Here is a 24860-nt window from a genome sequence, read left to right on the forward strand (position 1 = left end):
TTTTTTTTTTTTTTTTTTTTTTAACAGAATCAAGCATTTGGTCAGCTATACTCTGAAAAAGATATGAAGGAATCAGGCCAAGAAATACACAATCCAAAACATAGCCTGTAGGAGAGCTTCTGGTTATCTCCTCTTTTTGGTGTGAAAGGTTACGCCTAAGGAGGTTGGGAAAGGAGGTTGTCACCATCCCACTAGTAGCACCATGCTTCTTTTCTCAGCTTCTCTCAGAATCTTTAAGCTTGTTCACAGCTGCCAGGGTTTGAAGGAAAGGTGTCCACAGATATTTTCCTAGGCACACCTTATTAATAWGGGAGTATTTTCCTCCTCTCTTTGATCCACCACTAGGTGCACTGTATGCATCGAAGCATCTTTAAAAGTCATTAAAAAAAAAGTAATTAAAAAGTCCACAATTTGAGCGGAGCTGTTCAAGGCTGCGTTGTGCGTGTGAGTGTGTGCGCGTGCACATGCTTTTTCTCATTTTGCTTTAAACAAGAGTCACCTTCCTTTGGCTTCAGTGATTAAGGATATGAATCTGATTGCTCTTCCGTTAATTTAACTGCAYGAAAAGCAATTGAGAATGACTTCTTGCTAACCAGAGGGAGAAGGGTCAGTTCCTCCGCACATCCCAAGGCCATGAGCAGAATCCTAAACATCTTAATGTCACTTTCAACAGAGTTATTACAGAATCCTATTTTTAGCAGTTGCTCTTAGACGTGGGCATTTATGTACTGAAGCTTGACATGCCTTTGCTGTAGGTATGTTATTACTTTGCATGTAAGTACTTGTTGAATATACACATGTGTTTGCTCGTTAGCATAGGTTTGTGGGAGTTTTTTCCTTGTTTTAAGTTTTCAGAAATGAAAGACCTTTTCAGGCAAGTTCTTCAAAATGAATTTCTTATTCAACTGTATTCCCACTACATCAAGAGGTTTGCAGATCATTTGATTGATTTGGAGTCTGAAATACCTGGCATAATAGCTATGTGGCTGCTTTATACAGAAAGATCTGCAGCTGGATCACAAGCTGAAAATGAGTCAACAAGTTGGAGTGTTGAGAGAAAAGCAAATACAGCCTGGGATGTGTAAACATGTACTGTGCATAGGTTTACTTTAGAAAAAGTCTTTCATTGTGCTTTATATTATTCAAGGCRTCTGGGGAAGAAATATGTCAAAGATGAGGACACCAGACTTGGTGAGTCTGGTACAAGAGAGTGTTGCAGGATTGATCATAAATTGATTAATTGGTCTGAGAAATAGTGAGAAAAATTTGGAGTTTTTAAGGGAGGAACTAGTGGAGACATGGTGTCAGTCATTTTCTGTATAAAAGGTTGCTGCAAGGGAGAAGATGATAAGCTCTACTTTGCCTGCTGGAGATAGGACAAATAATGCTCTTAAAATGGAACAAGGAATAGCTGTGAGCTCTTTGGGAACAGAATGACAGTGCCAGTGAAGAGACATGAATAGATTGCTTTGGGAGATGAGATTGTTATGGGGTGCCCTATGCCCTATCAGTGAGTTTTTAAGAACACATTGGACAGGCTTTTGTTAGAAATGATTTAGTTGTAGTGGCTCTTTCTGACAGAAAGATTGGGTTGATCCCTTGGGACCTTCATATTTTCTTTATTCTTTTTTTTTTTCTCTCTTATAAAAGGTTTGCAACCTTTAAGACTTTTGCACATGGTAGCAACTCTTCCTATTCCATTCCAGCAAGCCTTGGTTAAAGTTTGGCTTTCTTCTAATTTGTTCCTGAGCATTTCTCGCCCTAAAATATATCTCTAACTCTTATATTGTCCTATGCCATCTTAAGAGTAGTTCTACCTAGAGGATAATATACCCCGTATTCCTATTCCTTCAGAATAAGGAAATCTCCCTCATCTTGTTTGTGTTGTTCTTAAGATGATGAAAGGCAACTTTCACCCACAGAAAGGGAACTTCCTATTTTAAACTTAACTCAATTATTTTGTAACTTTATAATTAAAATAGATCTAAAAATGGGGATCTTCCTGACTTAGTTATAGAACGTGAGTCTGAACTGCCCACTTTTTATATGTGAGAAAACAAGAGCCAAGGAGCCTACGCTTCTTACGAAAACGTGTGGTTTACAAGATGCTCATCATGCTCTGAATGAGAGCACATAGGTTCCCTTTGCTGACTGTCTCACTTTGAAACAGAAGCTAAAATTGTTCTTACAATTATTTATGAGAATTCAGTTGTCTCTCTTTTCTTGTAATCCACTGTTATAATTTTATCCTTAAAACTTCCATGGTARAGGGATTAGTCAGTAAACTCAGTACTGTTTATATAGAAATAGAAGGTTTTCTTGAAGCACACACATACACAGGCACTTGCCAAATCTACCTCAGTAACTTGGTCTTTTGCATAATCAAATGGGTTTTGCACAGTCCTGTATAGAAATGTATTGTGAAGGTGAGAGACTTGAGATTTAATTAATTTCACAATGCACAGTTTGCTTTGCTTTAAGTGTTGCCAGTGCTTGATCCATCTTTTATCCTTTCCTTGGCTTCTGTTAAATGTCAACTAATTTTGATGTGAAACTTAAGATTCTGGTTATGGGCTTTCCTGCAAACCAGAAATGGACTTACTTTGAAGTTCTGAAGTATTTTGATTACTTCAGTTCTTCACAAACGGTTATAATTTACGTTTATGCATCCAGTGGAAATCAGTCATTTTATTCGTGCAATTCCCAAAGAATGCAAATGGGCTTCAAATTCTTGATAAAGTTAAAGGCTTGCCAGCAAACTTGAAACCTGGTTCTAATGTCAAAGATCTTCATTACTACAAATTCCCTGAGACATACCAAAATGCAGTGGTGCTTTTTGATCATGAGATGGTTATATTTTAAAGGCAGACAGGTTCTTAATCCATCTTGACCTCAACATGGACCTGTTAACCTTGACACCTGGTCTTTAACAAGTTACAAGACATTGATATTATTGCCTAGGAAAGTGTAAAAAGAAGATCTTTATGTATGTAATGTAGTCTGGCTTAGATGAATCAGTATGTATTTTAATGAGTTTTCAGCTGACTTGGAAACATGACGTAGATGAAATAGTTATTAAGGCTATTTACTCTGTTTTGGTTTGTTTTGTTAAGTATCTTYTTTTCTACCAGTGGTAACACCAGCTTTTACTTAGCTCCTTTCTCAGTCCCATGTTGATGGGGCCTTTTCCTCAGTTTTAATATTGCAGAACAAGAGAAACAGAGAAGAAGCCCCTTTGTATTATAGCCCGGATTATGCAAGTAGAGCTGATAAATTTATCCTAGCACAGGACCAACAGATTGGTGATAGACAGAAAAATATTTGGGGTATTCCCAACACTGTGATCACAGAGGCATTTTAAAAGGAAGAAAATAAGGCAGGGTTTAACTGTAGTGACAAGGAAGCATCTTCCTAGTGATTCAAGGAAGGCATCCTAAAAATTAAGGAGGCTTTTAGACAAAGTCTTTTTTTTCTGACCATGATATATGTCTAGCTTTTTGAAAAAAACTTCTAAGACAAGGTCAGGAGCCTTTTGACTTCTTTTACAAGAAGTAACCTGGACAAAATGTGAGTTTTAGAARACTGTTCTGTAAGAGAGACTTGCTCAGCTGTATTGTTATGTAAAAAAGTCCCTGCATTTGCTGTTTGTCAGTGTAATAGCGGCCAGTGCTACACGATGGTTATGGTCTCTGGGAGGGCACAAGCCTTTCGTGTATTTGGGGATGACACATCCGAGCCTGGCTGAGCTTTAGGCTGCAGCTTTCTTGTTGACAGCAAAGCCTGATGTTGGTCAATGTGTGGGTGGAACCGAATGTGTTCCCCAGATCCTGCTGCGCAGTGGAGATTCACTTTGAAAAACATGCAACTGACTGATCTTCAAAGAACACATTAACATCTATTGTAGCTCGTATTCCAACTGTTTTTTACCATAAGATCAACATTTGCATTTACAAAAATCCAGACTTAGAAAATGGCTATGAGTTTTTGGGCTTTTTTTTCTTCCATAAATCATACTTTAACACTGGATTGAATGTCTTGGATTACCAAGTCTAGTTCTGCACTGTCTCAGGCTTCTTATAACCTTGAGAAGCAACAATATGCAGAGTGAGGAGGGAAGAAAGAAAAGCCAGCAAATTCTCCTTTCTCCTTAAGCCCTAGTCCGTAGCAGGAGAAATTTGCATTCATGGTACCTGGGACACTTTGTGAGTATGACCTTTCATCCGAGTTGGAGAGCACTCTTTTAGAAGAGCACCTTGCCATGTTTATCCTGTTCTGGCCTCAAATAGCCCTGAAGGAGGTCTGCATACAACTGAATTTTACATGTGTGTGATTCTTGAGGTTATCTGTGAAATACCTCACTGAAAAAGTATGCATCAAGGAGTGGTTGGGACAGTGAATTAAGTTTGCTTGCCAGAGAAACTAAAAAAGTTACTGGGCCTGAGGGAAGTATTAGAGAAAAGGAAGGAGATAGAACAAAMACTCATGTTTGTGAAGGACCAGCTCTGGGATTTCAAAGGGTATTTTTGTTTTTATTTTAGACTTGACCAGCTTGTTGGAAGATGATGTTTATTCCTGCTTGAAGCTGCCATTCTGAAAACACACAGTAAAAGAATGTGGAAGAATTCAAGCCTTCACTGTGTTTTAGCACTAGCTATTTTATGTTTAACAAGATTAATATGTAGTCAAGAGATAGGTGAGTGTATTTTGATATGGCACACTAATTAATTTCTCTTTGCAGTCTATTAACCGACACCATTTAGCTATGTTGCATTTCTAATATATATTCTTCCAAAAATTGTCACCTCTGTGGTCCCACAAGATCCTAGAGTTAGTGGTACTACTAGGCTGATCTCTGTTTTCTGGAAACCAGGACAAAGCTGGGTCTTAAATTCCCTGAAGCATGACTGTGGTCACCTGCATACTCTGTGTGAACATCTGCTTTCAGGTGTTCTTGCTGTAGACCTCAGCTGCCTGTGACATGCTATCAATAATTGCTCTCTTGTCATTAATTGCCCTTGGTGTGGGGCAGTGAAGGAGAGCAAAAAGCTCATTAAGTTCATCATCAAGGCTTGTGGTTTTACCTTTGGCCCAAAGCCTGCTTCTTAAGGAAGGTCAGCAAATGGATATTGTGGAAAGAAATAGCTGCCTGTGATTAGGTACATGAATATAAATCTAATTTTAGGGTACTTCTGGCAATGTCTGCCTTTCTGTAATCAGGCACAGAAATCATTCATCAGTTTTTAAGATACTGGCCAAAAATACATGMAGTAAAATGGTAAAAGAATGGCTATTGGTATGCGCACAAACACCTGTTTTGCAGTTGGTCAATTTTGACTTGCATTATGTAACTGTATAGTTCTTATCCTACTTTAGGTTCTCCAGGGGAACCACAGAATTTGAAATGTATAATGCACGATTTACACAAAATGATCTGTACTTGGGATGTATCTTCCAGAAGAAGATATGGACAGACTGATTTTTGTTACACCACCAGGTAAGTCCACRTACACCTAACTGAAAATTGTAAACCTGTGATGAAAGTCTAGCTATTCCTCAGTCCTTTCCCGTGGAATATGTGATCCTATTGTTTTCCAGCATGTCCCAGCCAGTTATCCATGGGTGGTGCTCTCCTCAGGCACTGTTAACTCAGGCAATGGCAGGTCTTCTGGCAAAGTATTGGTTCATGCTAACAATTATCCAAAACAAAATCTCCTGCTTGCTCTCTTCAAAGGGCTGGAAGATGCTCTCATTTCTTCAGAGTTCTCTGTGTTTTTGCCTAGCTCTTGCTCAGAGATTTCATAAGGGACATCTCCATACCGGGTTCATTCCAAAAGGAAATGATAGTTGGAAGAAGCAAATCCTGGTGTTATGGGCCAAAGCAGTAGAATACATGACATAAGTGTCGAGATTCACATGTGGAAAAACATAAAAAATCTCTTGGTGGTTGTCTTATAACCTTTATAAATTTTAATCTGTCTGGAGATCATTATGTCAGAGGAAGCATGAAAGTGAGTCCACATTTAGACTAGCCTTTCCAAAATACATGAGAGTTGAAAAATTTCAAAAAACATTAAAAAAGAAAAATCTTCAATATATTTTTCACTAATGAGAACTACATGTGCAATCCATGCTATGGATCTGCCAAATACTTATGTGCTATGGAGTTTTTGTGTCTTGAATCTGCCCCCGGTCCAGTTATTTGTACTGTCTTTCTTCCTGTAAATCCTTGGACAGCTCTAACTTGTCCTTGGGGTCCTAGGATTTGGCTGCACTTCTTCTGCCTACATGCTTGACTTTTTTTGTGTTTAGTTCCGCTTGTGTTGACAACTATCATCTCTATACAACAAAAAATATGTATATGCAACAATGTAGGCAGAGTTTTGGAGTGCAGTTTGGGAGATTCTGTCCTCTTAACAAGAATAACCAGGTAACTGTTGCTATTCCTTCTTAGCAGAGCAGAACAGGCTTGACTCCCAGAAATAACACTGGAACTGGGGGCTTGGCTTAGCTCAGATAGGGCTTGACTTAGCTCAGMTATCCGTTAGGGAAAGAGAGTTTGGGTTTCAGTTGCTCAGACGTCCTCTAATGGCATCGCTGTAACTGATTAGCAGCAGACTTTCTGAGCACTCAGGTTTCATTGGCCTTCGCTAGTGCAGTCTTTTGCATGAATCTTTAAAGTTCAGCTGAAGCTTTTGACTTCAACAGACAGGAGTTCCAGGTCCTGTTCCAGTTGTTAAGTGAGTAATAGTCCCTCCACGGGAAGTCTGGTGTTGTTCTCTGTCCTTTCCTTCCTCCCTTCATCCCCCAAGAGGAAGATCTGGATTTTTCCAAACTATTTTCCTTTCTAGCTACATATCAGTGATTATGAGCAAACGGACTTGACCTTTTGATTATGTTCTACATTGATCTGCAACCTTCAGACAGACCAGTTCACCTTGCCCTGACCACTGTTTGAATGATTCTCTCTTCCACCCRCCTCATCTTTTTATATAACTGAGTATCAGAAGGAAACTAAGAATTATTTTCTTTTATTTTTTTCTGTGATGGAGTGACAAAAACTTGATGGTTGTATCCATGTTCCAGAATTCTGAAAAGGTGGGAGAGGAAGTCAAGAAATGTGAGGGGGAGGGTCCTGTTGGCTTTTGTTTTATTGATTTTTTTGCTTACTTTGAAATTYTGATTCATGGTGACTTGGGGTTGGGAATGTGTCTTTTGGTTAAAAAGTCATGTTTTATCACTTTGCGGTGTTCTTTTACCAACTGTGGAGCTGCATTATGCACCTAAAGTCTACCACTATGATAAAGTGACTTGAAAGAAAAGGGAATGTTTGGTAATCCAATATTAACCAAAGCATGTGCAATTGTAATCTTTCTCAGACTTGACACGGAGYTTCCTTTCTTGTGTTACATAGAGGTTGTGTTATACAAATGTCCTGGAATGTCTCATCTTCCTCTTAGCTGGAATACCTACCTAATCTCTCTCTTTTCAGTGACCTTCTCCCTCCAGTGTGCATCAAAACTAGAGAGAAAAGAGTAGAGATTCCAGTCACGGACAGTTCCTTCACTGTGACAATAACCACCAACAGCATTTATGGAGCTGCTTTTGCCACCAAAAAATTTGCAATTCACAGGAAAGACGTCTGTAAGTAATGGCTTTTATATGTGTATATAAGGTCTTTATCTGATCACTGTTAAGACATGCTCCAGAAGTGTATGTGCTTGCCATTTTCTGTGGCAGCGTTCCTGAATGTAAAATGTTGATGTGCAGAGTCCCTATGCATCTGGCCATATGCAGTAGGTTGTTTTTCTCCCCCTTTGGAGAAAAGAAAATCTCTCCACTTATGGCACTTTTCAGTAGCTTTTGTCTTCTCCTTTACTGTGAGCAAGTCAGAAACTAACATTTATCTAAAAAATGCGTGCAGTTCATACTGGATGTCTTGCTGACTCCAAGCAGAATGGGCCTCCTCACAGGTTATCCCAGGTAGAGTGCTGCCTGTGCTCAGCACTTTGTAGGCTCTTGGAGCTTCCCCTTGGCTGGTACCCAAGCTGGATGAATGACACACTGAAAAAAAAATAAAAACAGAATTTATCCTGCAGCAACCCCACTCTATTTGAACTGCCATAACCCTCTCTGGGTTCTCAGTCTCTTGCTTCACTACCGCCCACTCAYACAAGAGACACTTCTAGTTAGATAGTATCTCTGTACTGTTCCTGTCATTGCCATGACTTTCATCATGTTCCTCATCTTCCTCTACAGAGCCTCATTCAAACTTCTTCCACCATTTGCTTTTGCTCTCTTTTCTCCATGCTGCTGCTTTTGCTGTGGCTTATACTTCCTCCTTCACTCTTTCCTGCTGGTCTCCAAAACCCCTTTCTCCCTTTGGAACTTTTACTTTCTCCTCCCTACCTGTATCCCTTTGTACACTTAAACTGTAGTTCTCTTATCTTGATGGCATTGAGTGAAGGTTGTGAAAGGTAATACGATGCCTTCCTTGCAATGCATTTTGAAGAGTCATATTCATGATCAGTTACTCACACATCTGCATGCTCAAATGGCAGAAGAAAATGCCACTTAGTGACTCATCAGCGCCTGTGCTTTCCTGGGAACCTTCCCATTCAAGTAATGACAGAGCCTATCTAGTGCTAATTACAGACATTGACCTACATGTTTGTATGGCTACCAGCCAGTTCAGAGCTGAGACATGTGGCTATGAAACACCTGTAGGACTGATGTTGCTGACTAATGGCTTGAATATGGGCTCTTTTTCCCTCTCTCTTTTCAAGCATTCGTTCCACTCGCTCCACGCATTCTTAGTTTAACTCCTGACTTTTCAACTTACACATTAAATCTGAAGTGGAGTGATAATGGATCAGTCTTCCCGTATGGATTGGATGCATTTTGGCAGATTGAGATACTCCGTAAAGAAACAATGGAAAAAGTAGCACAAGTAGGTCTTTTCCTTTTTTTCCAAAAACTATATATATATATATGTTTTTATCTTTTACCCACAYGCACCCCGTAATATTTTGAAGGGGTCTTTTGAAGAAAGTTCAGAATGATGCAAAGCATTGAGCTTTGYAGATTCTGAGCATAGTCATGATGCAAGTAGGTATCTTTCTGTTAAGTTTGGAGAGTAAGTTAGTTAAGCATTTTATAGACACGATATATACATCACTTTATTATCCTGAGGGCACTATGCGGTGTCATGAATTAAGCCAGTATTAGGAGAATGGCAGTCTCCATTTTCTAAGGTCTGTCTCTAACTTTGTTCTCTAAGTTTTGCAAGTGAAGAAAAAAGTATGACCTAAGAATAAAATTTAGAAGGAGGAGGTTCATTTTGCAAAAGTTGGAGCGTATCCCTGTGTGGGAGATGCCCTGAGTACTGGGATGCGACATATACCTTCTGAAATTTTTTGCAAGCTGCCTGCTGTCCCTCAGATATCTGCCCTCTGGCATTTTTGCCTGATAGTCTACCTGGTTGGTGGGCTGTTTAGCATCTTAGGCTCTTTTCTGAGTAAATTCACCTAGCGACTGAAAATATTAGATGGGATAATATGCCCATCTGTCAGGATTTTATGATTTGCCACAATTAATTCACCCATCTGTTGACACTTGCAAGATTCTGCATCTTTGTTAACAACTGTTCCTAAATTTTCTCTTTGGTGTTTGGGGGGATACTTTGTAGGTAACTTACCATTCAAAACTGACCCATGAAAACATCATTCTTTCTTGGAATTGGACATCGGACATGCCTTTGGAGTGTACATCGCACTACGCAAAGATTCGCTGTTACGTTAATATCACTGACTTTGTAGGCCACAAGGAGTGGAGCGACTGGAGCCCAGTAGCAAAGCTTCCTGGTATGTCTGTTTGCTTGACATCACATGGACTTTGACATCCATGCTTATTACAGAGATGCAATTATAAAAGCAAACACTGTGTTTTTACATATACTGGATTTATAAAAGCAAGCTGTTCATGAGTTTTCTTTTCATGTGTTTTCTGCTTTTGCTTCTTTGATAGGCAAAGATACTGAGCCCAATGGCAGTGGGGTTTTTCCTCAGGACACTGTGGTGGCAGTAGGTTCAGATGTGACAATTTGTTGTGTCCACGAAGAAGGTCAACAGATCCAACAGATGACTTATGGACCAGAAATATACCCATTAATACATCTGAGCAGTCGGAGCAGTGCAATCAGGGTGCTAAATGCCACTGCTTCAGATGCCAGTGGGACAAATGTAGTATGCACACTATCCCAAGATGGGATGGATGGAACTGTCTTGTTTGTAGGATGTAAGTATAATGACATTTGTTAACCTTAGAAAAATCAGATTGGTATTGAGACTCCTGGCTTTGAATATTTGCTCTCAGTTTCCATCCTTTTGTATTCACATCCATTCCAGTTTTGTCCTGGAAAGAGGAAGAGTAAGAGCAAGATTTATGAGTGAAAACATTTGTTTACCCGTCAGTCAAATGAAGACAATAAAACGGTTACATTTGCAGCAGCAGATCCTCCTCATCCAGGGCAATAGCTTTCTAGGAGCTCATTACTGCAAAGGAACCCTGTTGACTATTCATCTTTCCTGGAAAATCTTCTGAACATTCTTTTAATATTTTTGTTAAAATATTTAGGATACTAAGTCACTGTTTATATTTCTGTGTAACCTTGCAAGCCTCAGAAATGTCTTCCAGATATAGTTACCTCTTAAAACAAGCTATTGAAAGTATCTGGTTCTTCTTTCCCATAATTGGTTACTTCAGAGTTCTGCATGTTTTGTGCAGCAGTGGTCGAGGGGATTGCCTTATTCCAATAGCTGCCCGCTGGAATAAGTGTTTCGCTTTACAAACACCCACCTTTGAACTTAGGATCCTTGAGGGGGTCAGGGAAAGGAGAAGAGAAACTACACTTATTTTGAAATTTTGTTTCTAATTCCAGCCTGGGCCTCCTGTCACTGACTTTGCATATTTAGTGTATGATAGCAAATGCAAAAAGGAATCCAGCTTTTTTGGGAGTCTCATTGAGGTGCCCTTTTTATATTGTGGGCTTTTATTGGAGAACTCTCCATGTAAGCAAGTGAACAAAAGTAGCAACAATCCTCCTGGGGGCAGTGAAGCTTAATCACTGTTTTCCCATACAGCATTTTTCAAAGATTTGTGGTATGGTAAAGTGTATTTACTGCCAGTGTTTCCTCTCGCAGTACCTAGTTAGTGGGAAGTGAGAGATTTTGTAAGGATGCTCTTGTTGATGAAACATTTAGTCCTCCATCACTTCTTCCCCAAATGTGCATACCTTAGGTACCCTAGGTTTGGCAAGCTCCTCTTTTTGGTCAGCTGCTCCTAATTTGAACTACTGTTGCCTCTTGTAGTAGTGCCCCTTCTCGGTGTAGGTACTTGATATTGTAACGCAACCTCTTGGGTGACAGCATATGAGTCTTGAAAGAACAGCTTTTTTACAGCCTAACATCAGCATGATTGCCCTGTCTATGCTGGGAGCATCTTCTCTAGGAAAGCAGTTAACAGTGCTCTAGTGCAAGATTGAAGGACAAGCTTTAGGAGAAAAGGAAAGATGGGAATGAGCGGTGCAGGACTTGCTTCAGCTCCCAAATACAGGGTGGAAATTGTGCTGAAGGGAACTTCTCCTTGACATGACTTGCTTAGAGAATTCAAAGCTGGCACATCACAGCGTGTGACGCATGGCCAACAGCACTCCCAGATCGCTCAGCAGCTAAACTGACACTCAGAATTTTGGAAGTATCTTGGCACAGTTTTAGTAAAACCCTTCCAGAGCTTACAGCTTGTGAACATATTTTCATGTGATTTACCAGATTATCCACCCACTTAGAAGGGTAGAGTCAAGTGTTAGTCAGTTAGGGCTGTTAATAGTTATCCATGTGTTTAATTTGAATTATTTATACGGTTGGAGAGTAATTTTTACCATATACTTGTGAGGCACGCAATCTAGACCTAGCAGAAAAGCTCTTAATGGTGATGCTTTCAGGAAGTGGGCAGCTTCACTGTTGCACTAGGATGGGAAAAACACTCTTAACTCTTCTGGTTGCCTTTTGTAATACAGATGCCCCTGATACACCTCAAAACCTCAGCTGTGAAACATCCAACTTTCTCACAATAAAATGTACCTGGAAACCAGGCAGACCCAGTGGACTATATGGAGAACGAAGAACAAAGTACAGTTTACTGGAAAGGTAAAACCATTCATCATTGAAAAGAGGAAAAGATAGAACTTCAATATATATCTTGCTGTCRCTGACTTACTGCTCCAAGCCTGCCTCTAATTTAAATGAAATAGTATCAGTTTTTAGAGCCTAAAGTGTTTGTTTATTTTCAAAAGTTTGATATTTTTCATGGAACTGAAGATGGGACTAAAGTCCAAAACCAGCTCCAGCCTAATTTTGCAATATTGCAATGGGGATTGAAGATGTTTCTGTTTTTGTGTTTCTTTTCTGAAGACTTATGCTGTTATGGACACATGACAAAATAAAACCTTAGTGCATCAGATTTTTGCCAACAGGTGGGTAAGACCAATGTGAGATTACAGGGAGAGTCATTAACTTATTTTTGTGTGCAGCCTCGGACAGATCATCTTTCAGACATTTCCTGAGCTTCTGCATGACAGAAACTCACTGAGAAACCAGTGTGAGACAGACCATGGAGCATTTGCAAAATGCTGGTAGGGAGCATTGGGAAGAACAGAAATAAGCCTACTCCCCTTCCCTGTCTCCCAGCGTTGGGAACTGTGTGGTGCAAAACAAGTATGAAATATAAATTAGCTGGAAAATACTGAAAAGGACAWACAACATTGGCGCCATCTCCAGAATGAAATGAAAGCTGCTGTCCCCTTGGTTCATAGTATATGCTAGGCCGTTTACAGCCTAGGAAAAAGGCTTGACTTCCTAAAAGTGAAGAATCATCATTTTGGAATTTCACTGGCAGATGGTATTTTTTAGTGGTTGTGATTAGGAGTGGACAAGGAGAGAGCAAAATTGGCGTGGTGAGGAGGCTTCCCTCTAATGCCAAAGCAACAATCAAGGAAGAGAGCCAGAAGGCCTGAGTCACACAAACCGAGGGAAAACGGAATTTAATGGTGGCTTTTAAAGCAAGTCAGAGCAAATGAAGATGGAGCTATAGTCACGGATGTTATTGCTAAAAGTCATTTGTTAGGGTACAGTTGGTGGGGGAAACAGAAGTGATATCTAAGAGAGGAGCTCTAGCCACTGTACATTTTTAGATCATGAATGTGAGCATATAGTTCAGATTTGTTTTGCTGAGCCCATAAACGTGAGGAGGTGAATGTGATGCATTTCTGGATGAATATTCTCCTTGTTTTTGTGCCACATTGGRCTTTTGAAATGGATATTATGATGTGGAGAGAGTTCAAAGCTCAGCCGGAATACAGCAAGACTGCCCAAGAAAAAAATTAAATCTTTGCTGCTGAGTGAAAATTTATGCAGATTCTAATATACACACAAACATATGTGTGTGTATATATATATATATACACACATATATATATATATATATACACACACACGCACACACATATACATATATACACACTTTATTTTTTTACGTTTAGAAACTCTGGTCTTGGCTGTTAGCAAACCACCTTTCCTGCTTTTGCTTTGGAAATGCCTGGGACTAGTGGAAGTATCTCAGATGATAACCCRTAGTTTAGATTTGACAGGGTTGATGGAAGGATGTCATATATGACCAATCTGCTTAGTTCAGAAAGCAGTTAATGACATACTTGACATGCAAATATATGCTGATCTGAACAAAGATACTTCAAATCAGTCTTAGTTGTGACTTGTGAGGTAGTTTTACAGGACCTACCTGTTTTCCAGGCTTTTGAGAAGTGAGAGGATGGAAATGTAATGCTAGTGGAAGAGGAGAGTTTCATGTGAGAGCAGGGCAAGTCATGACTGATGCCAGTTTAACTGCATTAAGGTGTTAAATATACATCTGCAATCAAATCATTCTGTAAACCTCGTCAGTGAACCCCTCATGTTTTACTGTGTTTTAAGTCTAGATTGCAGACCGTTGATAGAAATTGTCTTATTCAAAAATTAAGTTGATGTCCTCCCCACTTAATTTCATAGAATATCTGGGAAAAACGTTTCATGTGAAGTAAATGAAATGAGCAGAGAGCGTGTATGTGGCTTCCCAGTGCTGGCTGATCAGAAAACCTACAGCTTCACATTAGGTGTCTCCAATCCTATTGGGCAAGCAGAGTCCTCACTTTTGGTTGATTTAACTCAGAGAGGTAAGACTTAAGAATTACAAAAGCAAAAACATCCACCTACTGCATGCTGACCATTTTTTTGAGTTCACATCTGTAACATACTGTGTCTACTGTTATTTTTCTTTGTTGTCASCAATATTTTGTGTTGCTCAGTAATTTGAAATTAAGAAAGTTTAGGACATGACTTGTGAAGCACACATCTGCATGGATACAGTGCTGTGGGGTTAAATGCTGCTGKGATCTAGCAAGTAGCCAAGGGCTGTTTACGTGTTACTGCCTAAGTATCATAAATTTGAGATGTAACTTCATGAACTGTTTATGTAACTGTGAACTGTTATGAACCAATATTGCAGTGCCTGCTTATAGGAAAAGATCTTACAAGCTTATTTTTGCAGGATTTGGAGCCTAGGACAGCAGCATTAAGAGGTCATAGCATACTATTGCAGCTGTGATCCTGTGCTCATCTGCTTTGTTGAAGCAGTATCTTTAARTTGACCCCCAATATCAATTTGGAAAAGGGAGAAGATGAGTCCTGACAAAAAAAATCACAGGTCCTAATTTATTTCTGTTAATTATTAACTAATTAACAGAATTAGTTTATAATTTTTACATTCAGCAAGTATGATTGCTGTTTCCCATTTGAATTCTGTCCTTTGTTAACCTCAGTGAACACATTGAACTCAATTCCCAACACAGAATGCACATTTCCTTAGAGGCAAGTGGGTCAATTGTAGCAGTTGAGGATTTTCTCTATTAGTTACAATTAGCTTTAAAACATTGCATAAAGAGAGTTTTAGGGAGGAAGAGGTTGTTAAATAGTCCTACCCTTCTGAGTCTTCAGATGGTAATTCTTAAGTTTAAAAGTTAATGGTGAACAAGTTTGGGTTAGTTTTGTGTATCGCTGTAGTCCTCTGAAATTTCCTGTGCTCTAGGTAACTACACCTTTTTTTTATAAAGTTAATATAAGGTGAAATGTATTTGTGAACCACCAACTTCTTACCACAGATGCCATTATGTCAGTAACATTCAGCMTTGAGTGAATTGTTTGTTTGATAACTAAAAATTGCGTCAGGAATGAAACTGCTTGCAAGTGCCATGAGAACACCAGCAGCACCAGCTGTCCTCGTTGCTAATCGGATAATTTATTTGTCTTTTGATTCTCTTGGCACTTTTAAAATCAGGATTTTTCTGAGTTTTTTTTTTTTCTTAGAACTAAAGGGATTTTTTTCCCTTTTAATTTTTAAGTTCATCCAAAAACTCCAGAAAAATTATTTGCTTCTGGGAACAGTTCTACAAGTGTCCGTCTGCGCTGGTATATAAATGGCAGCTTTACTGAGATCCGGCTTCTGTGTCAAATTGAAATAAGCAGTGGTCACTCTGAGCAAAAACTGGTAAGTATTGCTTTTAATGGAATTTGTTTTCTTCAAATGTTAATCTTTTTTACTGAATTAATAACACTTTGACATTCTTTTCTTGGCTTCATTCTGATCTTACTAAATKATTAATGCAGTAATGATTATAAATCCGTCTACTGAAATCTAGAAGAGATATAATTTATTCTTCTCTGCTTTGTCTTATTTGTTTAGTATTACACAACTTAGAGAACAGCCAATTTAGCAAGCACATTATTTGGTGCATTGAGAAGGTGCCTAGTGTTTTATAGTGACCTTTTGCATAGTAGTTTTCGTGCCTTGTCCTCCTCCTTGCAAGCTGTGCTAACACGTGTTAATTCCCATGATGTGCTGCTGCTCCGCAGGCTTCCATGGTGGTAGTTTCTCCTTGCCTCTTGCAATCTGTCATTGATATATTCTTTTTCCCTTTGGAGAACCTTGCAGCTGCTTGCTGTCAGTAGTTGACATGCATGTGGCTGTGTCGCAGAGCTGCTAAACCTGCTCATGTGTCAGTGCTGTGGAGACAGGATAGGGACAGATTCTCCCACTGGGCATGTGAGTAGGCAATCCCGTGAAGGCTTCTACATCTGGAGAGAAGATGTTGTTTCTGGGTGAAGTTCAGCTCTCCAGCATGTGGGATTCTCACTGTCCTGGTGCTGTGTCGCTGACTGGAGCTGCGTACTTACTCCACTGACTGTCAGAGTTGCTTAGGGTATTAATTTACACACCAGATTCAGATGCTGAGTGTAGGTGGTGGGAATATATCCTTGCCTTTCTTACTGCCTAACTTGGTGTGTGAGTGATCAGTCTCACTGGGGAAGCCCGATGGCCAAAACCAGTTGGCCCCGGGTCTACCCCCAACGCTGTGTTTGCGCATTCAGGTGTTGTATCTCTGACCAGCCCAGCTAAGCTCACACTGAAGTACCCAGTCTTGGAGCACACAGCATAGCCTGAATTGGTTATTTGAATACACTCACCTTCAAGGTTGCTTTTTAGAAAACTTGTTTCTCGGTTTGTTTTTAACCAGATTTCTGTTACTCAGTCAGAGTTAGTTACTTACCAGGGAAAGCCTTGAATAGTGTCAGTCCAGCCACAGAAGTGAGACTGAACATGATGATGAAATACCTTGTCCCTAAAATAATGGGGTGGTGGTTAATGCATGCTCTATCTAGAGTGTTTTTTACAATACTGTCACGCTGTTTACAGAGTATGTAAGCTCTTAAATTTTCTCTATAATCAAGTGTGTTTAGTAGTACCCTGAGACTAGTGCTGCAAAGAAAATCATAGCTATTTTGGGAATTAACAGAAGGAACTGGCTTTAGATATAACTATAAGAGCTCTGACAAATGAGCTGTGCTGGATTTTGATATAGTAGTTTGACATATTTTCATCCACAGTTTACATTTGTTGGCTCCTACAGTTACTGCTCCTGGAGCAATCAGCAGTGAGSGCGWACACTGATATTTCACTCACCTCCAKCTCAGCTAGCTGAAATTGCCAGCAAAGGTGGGATTGCACAGCTCTGTCCAGCCCGAGTCCCATGGGACAAAGTCTGGGGCCCCTCTTAGCTCTTGAGCTCTGCCTCAGTTGTCTGGGGCACTGGGAGATGGTCCTGCGCTGCCACTGCAAATTGCTTCCCTGCATCTGTATCAGAGCCCTCCATTATGGAGACTTTTGGAATATAGCACACAAGTTTATGTAAACTTTTTGCAGCTTTGTTTTGTCCCTGATTACTTTATTTAAAACAAAACAAAAAACTCCAAGAGTCCTTTGTAATAAAAAGTGGCTGTGAAGTTACAGTTTTCTGGATGGCATTTCGGGGATGTTTTCAGAAGCTTTTCCATCCATGTGAGAACCATGTTGTTGGCTGTCTGGTGTTTTTCAAGTTGTTACTTGGCTTTAGAAATGTACAATTAGCTGCAGCTTAAAATTGTTTGGAGTCTCGTTCTTGGCAACGGTAACGCACGTGTGATATAATTAGATGAAATAAAATATATTCTCAGGCTAAAGGTTTCTTTAGTAGGCATGAAACTGAAATACTGTCGAGACTTGCACCATTTTAAGAATAACAAGACTGGATAGTGCTGTAAAATAGATATGAATAGAGATCACTTGGGTAAGACTTACATATTGTCCTTGGAAAGAAATGGGACTACTAAGAAGACTCTAGTAAGTACATTGCTCTTACAGACTGTCTCCAGTTTGTGTTTTAGGCTTCTGTTTGTGTTTTAGGAAAATATGTCGCTTTCGTTATAAGTGTTGACTTTCAGCATAATTTAGGAGAAAAAAATAATTGTGTCAATTTTTTATAATTTTTTAACAGCACAACATCTCCATGCCTGGTGGAAAATTCTCAACTTACRTGGCTCAGCTGAATTCCTTGCAGCCCTATACCAAATACCAGTTCAAGGTGCGCTGTTCAGCTGCTGACCACTTCTGGAGATGGAGTGATTGGAGCAGGGCAGAGCAATACACAACGCTCGAAGCCCGTAAGTCTATTTAGTTTGGTGACAAAATATTGAACTTCTGAAGCCATTTTAAAAGTTACAGAAAGGGAAGCTGTCTTTTTGATTGTTAGATGTTAAATTGTCTCTTATGCAACTCACGAAAATAYTTTTTTTTTTTCCTCAGCACCTGTAAGAGGACCAGATGTCTGGAGAGAGAGAAGTCCTTCTGGAAGAAGTCTAAAAATCTTCTGGAAGGTAGATAGGAACTTAAAGTTTTTAAGCATTATATCAGCCAGTCAAGCAAAATAGTATTCATTACACATTTATAAATGTGCAAAGTTTACAGTCAGTAAATAAGATTACATTTCTGAACTTTTTAGAATCATTTGTTAAGACAAGTATTTTTCCCCAAATGAAAATATTATTTCAGTTCTATATTTAAAAAGAAGTATTATAGATTTGAGAAGAATTTCACTTGAAGAATTAAATTTTTAAAAGGCCCTACATAAAAAATAAGAAATTAGGACCTTGGATGTTAATTCCTAAAATCACACTTGAGTTGCTGTGTTTTTTGCCTGGCAGTCCTATACGTTAGATTCCTATAATCCTATGTCTCCCTCTGCTTTTTTCCATTTTGTTTCTTATGCACTTTTTATGCTTCATAGCCACTGTCCCTTTCCGAAGCCAATGGAAAAATAGTGTCTCATGAAGTGTCGTGCTACCTGCTAGATACGCCGCTGGAGTATAAAGAAGTCACCGAACCGTCACATAGTACCGAGATAAAGCTTGGGAAAAACGATTGCGTAATTAGCGTTGTAGCCAAAAATCACGCAGGTTCCTCTCCCCCTACGAAGATAACGAGCGTGGAACTGCCCAGCGGTGAGTGCTCGCAGCAGAGGTCTAAGCACCATCTCAGCCTGGAGAGTACCTGGGCAAGCTTGTTTATTGAAAAATAAGGACATGCGTGCTCTGTTTGCTTTGGTTTGGGAGGTTTCATCCCATCCACATCTACATGTGTTGCTTCACTTTGGTGCAGTTTGTCACCAAGCTGAGAGAGTGCAGTGTCTGCAGCCGTGTTGCACTTCTCTGGAGGCTTCCCAGGAGCAACAAGGGTGAAACGAAGTCATTGACACTGATTGGTCTGTGACATTTGGGGAGCTCAGTTTGTTTCTCTGTCTCCTTGTTGAGATACTGAAATGTTGTACACAATAAAGAGAAACAAAATATGGTTGTGAGGGCATGTTGCGTGCCTTCTTAGGTGGGAAATTGTCAGTTCAGTAATTCTGAGCTCTCTGTTATATAAATATTATTCAGACTACTTGGAAAAGCATTTGCCTCCTTGTATTGGAAGCTGGGGTTTGAAAAGAAAGTGGACTTAGCTTCCCAATTAGAACATTGTCATGCTTGCTGTGGGTATCTATGAAGTGATGTAGCTGAGACAGAAAATGATTTTCATGAAAATGTTTTTATAGCTCTTCTAGAGCAAAAAGAGAATTAGATTCTGGGAGTTGTGGAGGTCTCTAATACAAGTTTGTGGTGTGGGAYGGATGATGGCAGATGGAGCGTTGCAAGTCATTTGCAGCTTTCACTTGGAAAGAGCTCGCGGAAGTCTGAGGTTCCCCTTGGTGTTACCCAACTTGTATTCTAGAAGATTTTTGTCCCAAGTAGTATAGGAATTATCTGAGTCACTGACTGGAGACACGAAATCTGACTCATTCAATGAACTGCATGACATTTGTACCCAAACAGTCTTTTCTGGCTGCTTCCTGTGTACACAAGTACTTCTTGGATCTGTAGCAGAGCAGTGGCTCTGAAGATTGAGATCTGCTGATGAGGCTTCATGGAAACTGAAAATAGGCAGGGGGTCCTCTGCCTTCATTCCTCTGTCACTGCCTCTGAAAAGTGCTCTGTAGAGAGCTGAGGGCGTGTAATCTGTCTGCCACTTGCTCTGTTGTTACAGGAGGTAGTACTGGTAGCAGAAATGCACCAAAAAGCAGAATACAGAACACTGCTCGTTACTGCCCAGGGTGAATCTCCTGTCTTCTGGCTCAGGAAATAATATTCAGTGTGGTTTACTTAAAAATTTTTAGAGGATATGTGCTCCTTGTCTGTAAAATCTTTTCTGTAAATAGAAAAGCTGAAGCAGTTTCATTAGAAGTAATGACGCTGAGGTAATGATGCTCTTCATGCAAATTCTCAGCACCACAGAAATGTGGTTTCAATGGTTATATAATAACTTTTTGCAAGGGGAAAAGTATTAAAAGTACCTTTGGAGTTGGACTTCTCTTTGTTAAACTTTATGTATCTGTCTTGCTATGAACAAACAAGAAAAGAACTAAATTCTTCAGTATATATTAGTGATGTTTAGAAATGTGCAGTCCTTCAACATTCACAGCATGGCTGTGAGAATCAAGTTTTTACRACATTGCCTTTTAAAAAACTGCCCTTTCCCTTCAGCCCCCCCATGGTGTAGGGCTTTAATGACATGAAATAATTGACTCCATAGGGGGTCATAAATGAGAACATTGGAAAAGAAAAACTGAAACCCTGAGACTGTTTTTGGAGATCTGTCATGAGGCCCACAGCTGTTGCAGTGGCCTTTGGAAAACATCCATGAGCTCTCCAGGACCCCTCCTGACAGGCAGCTATAGAGGGAAACTACTGGAATGACATGTTGGTCCCTGATCTCATGAGTTCAAGGGCAGCTAAAACTTTAATAACAGAAATAAAAGCAGAAATAAAAATTTTAAGACCACTGAAGGCARAGATTTTTTCTTTTTTAATTACCCTTGGTGTTCTGCAGGCTCCACAAAGTTCACTGGGGACTTGTCTTTTGCTGTTGATCCTTGGTGAAAAATTGTCTGCGGTTGGATAAGAGAGACTTCTAAAGAAACACACAGCAACCCCCTTGATGGAATGACAGGAGGAATTTGTAGCTGGGGGCTCCTGCCAAATTGGTGTCAAGTTAGATTTGAACACGACCATCTGCTGGAAATGCTTACCTTGAAAATGTGCTTCCCTGGCCGGGCCTGCGCTGCAGCTCCAGCCGCGCCGCGGGATTTGCCGCAGGCTGCGTCTGATCCCGGCGCTCCGGAAAGCTCTGGAGCCGAGAGCGGTGCACCGGGTGTCACGGCACCGGCGGCGCGCGCCACTTTTCTTAGAAATTAGCGTGGTTTGCAGCGGCCGCGCGCCGTGCCCGGGAGGCTTTCACGTGGCACAGATAGCTGCCCGCCGGCTCATGGGGCTTTTGTGTCGTTTGTGTCGCAGACGATGTCAGAACGGAGCGCGCCGTCGCACTGGGGAATGGAATTTATATTTCTTGGAATTCTTACCCCAACGTGACCTGTGGCTACATCGTAAAATGGTGTCATTCATCTGGGGATGAGCCCTGTAGCGTGGACTGGCAGAAGTTTCCTGCAAACACAACAAATGCAGTGATAAAATCTGGTAAGGCAGAAATGAAAGTTTTTGTGAGTCTGTCTGTTTCAGAGGTTGAACAACAAGTAAAAAGAGAACATTTCCAATAGTATAGATCAAAGGTTGTTGTGTTGCTGTGTGCTTGTGTATATAAATGAGCCTCCCCTTGGTGTTGTGTTTATTTTGATTTCTTATGCTGCTCTGCCAAATCCAAATATTCCATCTTGGTTTGATTGTCATTATCCTATTTTATTAACTATTTTGAAATGATCTTTTCTAACTGCACCTAAAAGCTTCGTCATCCAACCCTAAACTTCCTAAAACTTCCTAATGTGTAATGGTTAATATAGAGCTTTGAGTTTTATTCAGATGCTAAACATAAACCGTGCTGCCTGGGACAGAGGGGAGACTTATCTGTTGTTTGTACATGAGGCAGATATTTTTAAGTGTGACCTCCTTGTGCTGGCTTGCTGTCAGCAATTGAAGTTTCCTGGAACGGGGCACATTCCAGGTCTCTAGATGCTGGTGGGCAGATCAGGGAAATGAAACTCAGCTGTGGTGAGACTAGTAGGAACGGAAGAGGAAAGAGAGCTCTCGAGAAAGATGTTGGATTTTTTGCTGCTCCCTGAAAAGGGTATTTGTTTGCTTTTTAGAAGAGATTAGTATATAAAGTCTCCATGAAAGAAAATAATTTGGAGCTGTGTACATGGGGATTATGATAGGGGGCAATAGCGTTGTTCGTAATGTGGTTACAACTCTTTATCCATGTTGGGTTTGTTTGCATTGGCTCTAGCCTGCTTTTCCTGCGCAGACAACACGGGCTTTGTCCTGGGATGCACTGATCTCCTCCTGAGCTCTTTGCTGGGATGTTTCTTGTGGCAGATTGTTGGAGCTACCAGGCTGCGAGGGCTCAAACCAGCCCTGTGCCAAGTGCTGCAAGGAGAATCTTTGAGGCTAGACCTGAGCTCTTGCAGAAACCCCCTTGACTGCTCCAGTGGGTCACAGTGGCATCCTGTTTAGGGGGAAAAATGGGCAATTTGGGCAATGAGAATCAATTTGATGGATATCAGTTTTATGCGTCAGAGTTTGGACCTGGATTTCACTGTTGGAGTGATTCAGTATCATTTTTGAGAGTTCTCCAAATTATTTTTGACGCTGTTTCTGTAATAGGCCTGTGTTTTAAGGATGTGTTTTGTATTTCTGAGTAAGCAGGATCTATGTAAGTACTGTAAGAGGCAACAAAAGGGATTGTTTCTGTAACTTTGCAATTTGTGGTTCCTCATGGAAAGAGCAATTTAATGCAGTTCCAGTAGATTGTTTTCCATTCTATTTGTTTAGAACTGAAATTGCTCTGAGCTACATTTCTTTTTTTCTTTTCTTTTTATCTTTTTTTCCCTTACTGCCTCTAAACTGTGTTTGATGGCATAGCTTTTATAGGAATTACAAATGAGAATAGTATTGATACCTAACACTGTGGTCTAAGATTTAATGATTTTTTTTTGAGTATGTACTTAAAATGTGTGCATCATCTGGAAGCTAAAGGCATCATTCTTCCCAAGCCAAATCTTAACAGTAATTTTCTGTTGCAGCACTGTTTAGACCTGGTGTGCGATACAACTTTTCACTGTATGGCTGCAAATCCAGCGGATATCAGTTACTGAAGAACATAACTGGGTACATGAAAGAGCTGCGTAAGTTTACCTTGTTGTTCAGAATCACTACAAGGTGGAATTTGTAAGTGTGCCTATTTTTAATTCAATGTTAATAGAAGAATGAAAACAGAATGGTGCTACCGACTTCCACAAAGTCGCTTTCCCAGGAGGGGATGGAACTTTGCTTGGTTTGTCAAGTCAAAGTAAACTTCTGAGCACAGGTGGTACAGCTCGGTAACTCTAAGAGATGTCCACAATGTTGCCAATTAAATGCTGCACTTCTTAGATTATTTTGTTTTGAAGTTTAACTTGGTTTTGTGGAATAATTTGCTTGGAAAATTAAGCTGAGCACATAACCTGAGCCCATAGATATGTCCTTGTTTATTTCTGAAGATAAGATTTGGGCAATTTTATCAAAAACTTGGAAGAAGGTTTCTTGGAAGAAGGTTTCTCACGTGGTTTCTTAACAGAACTGTAAACTTCAAGATAAAAGACTAGAGAATTTCAGGGTAAAGGAGAAAATCCATACTGAAAAGAAGCTTGTTAGGATTTGAGAAATTTATTTACTTTGCTGAAGATCATAGATATATTCTAAAACTTCTTGCTTGCCTTGGATGAATAGCCCTGAAGACAAAATAGATGCATTCTTAAACATGAATTCAACTTTGATAGACAGTCACAGATTAGTGACAGACGTCAGCGATGTCCTATTATGTGACCCTACGCAGTCGCAGTGGTATTTTTGGTGGAATCTAGATATTGGAATAAGGATTTGCAGTGCCTGCTAAGAACTAATTCTTTTAAGCAGAGATAGATTTCGTTGATAGGAATGTGAGCTTTGTTTAATTTAAATGCAAGCAATGTAGTCACAGAGTTAAAGCTTTGAAAAACCTAAACACTTCAGCTTACATGCTCTGAATGTTTATGCAAACTTTCTGGGTTTGTTGCAGGAAGAGGGGCATATTGCACATGTGTCAGCAAGAAGGCTGTTTAAGGAAATTTTTTCACTGAGCTTCACTCTTCACTGCTAAAGAATATTGCAGTATTTGCTGATAAGGAGATAGATATCCTGATTACTTTGTAGGACCACCTACTTCGTTCTTTTACATGTCCTTGAGAATGAGAGAAGTGTATCCAGGAAGGAGCCGAACGTACTAGCCTTGAAATAAAATTGTTTCAACATTTACATTATTGTATTATCTTATTCTCTCTGTATATTCTATTAATTATATTATTCAGCATTTAATAATAGTGTGCTTTCTTACTACCTTTCTCCTTCATAATTCTCCTTGCAGCTCCAAAACGTGCACCAAATTTTACTGTAGAAGAAACATCTTCAGATTCGATATTGGTAAAATGGGAAGACATTCCTATTGAGGACTGCCAGGGCTTTCTAGAGGGATATCAGCTTTCCTTTGCAAAAGGTGAAAAAGACGCTTTAAAGCCTAGGCTTTCAGAATCAGGTAAGCGAAATCTGTAGTTTGTAACTTTCCCATTCAAGCGTTTTTTTATTCTCCAATACTTAAATTTCACTTTTTCTGGGGAAAAAAGAAAGTTTAATTGTAGTTCAGTTGCATTACTCAGTGACAGGATTAGTGCCTGGTATGCGGCAAAGGCATTAGGAAGATCAAGTTCTTTGCGTTGGTAGCACAGTTATTCTTTAATATAAGGCAAAAGTCAGAGAAAGCAGTGA

The 24860-nt window shown here is 39.9% G+C and overlaps 1 protein-coding gene across 3 annotated transcripts in view; it reads left to right on the top strand.

The window, feature by feature from the left end:
- LIFR (LIF receptor alpha) overlaps positions 1-24860 on the top strand; it is a 49593-nt gene that overhangs the window by 16447 nt on the left and 8286 nt on the right. For all 3 annotated transcript variants that reach the window (XM_026037886.1, XM_026037894.1, XM_026037900.1), the window contains exons 3-17: positions 4539-4693; positions 5374-5494; positions 7490-7641; positions 8784-8947; positions 9686-9860; positions 10024-10293; positions 12074-12203; positions 14118-14281; positions 15506-15651; positions 17975-18140; positions 18283-18353; positions 18764-18977; positions 21366-21545; positions 23105-23206; positions 24463-24630. In XM_026037886.1, coding sequence (XP_025893671.1) covers positions 4612-4693; positions 5374-5494; positions 7490-7641; positions 8784-8947; positions 9686-9860; positions 10024-10293; positions 12074-12203; positions 14118-14281; positions 15506-15651; positions 17975-18140; positions 18283-18353; positions 18764-18977; positions 21366-21545; positions 23105-23206; positions 24463-24630 — 2305 coding nt within the window. In that variant the 5' untranslated portion in view covers positions 4539-4611. The remainder of the gene's footprint in view (positions 1-4538; positions 4694-5373; positions 5495-7489; positions 7642-8783; positions 8948-9685; positions 9861-10023; positions 10294-12073; positions 12204-14117; positions 14282-15505; positions 15652-17974; positions 18141-18282; positions 18354-18763; positions 18978-21365; positions 21546-23104; positions 23207-24462; positions 24631-24860) is intronic.

Source organism: Nothoprocta perdicaria, unplaced genomic scaffold (assembly GCF_003342845.1).
Source record: "Nothoprocta perdicaria isolate Ctin4 unplaced genomic scaffold, notPer1 scaffold_1, whole genome shotgun sequence".
Lineage (NCBI taxonomy): Eukaryota > Metazoa > Chordata > Aves > Tinamiformes > Tinamidae > Nothoprocta > Nothoprocta perdicaria.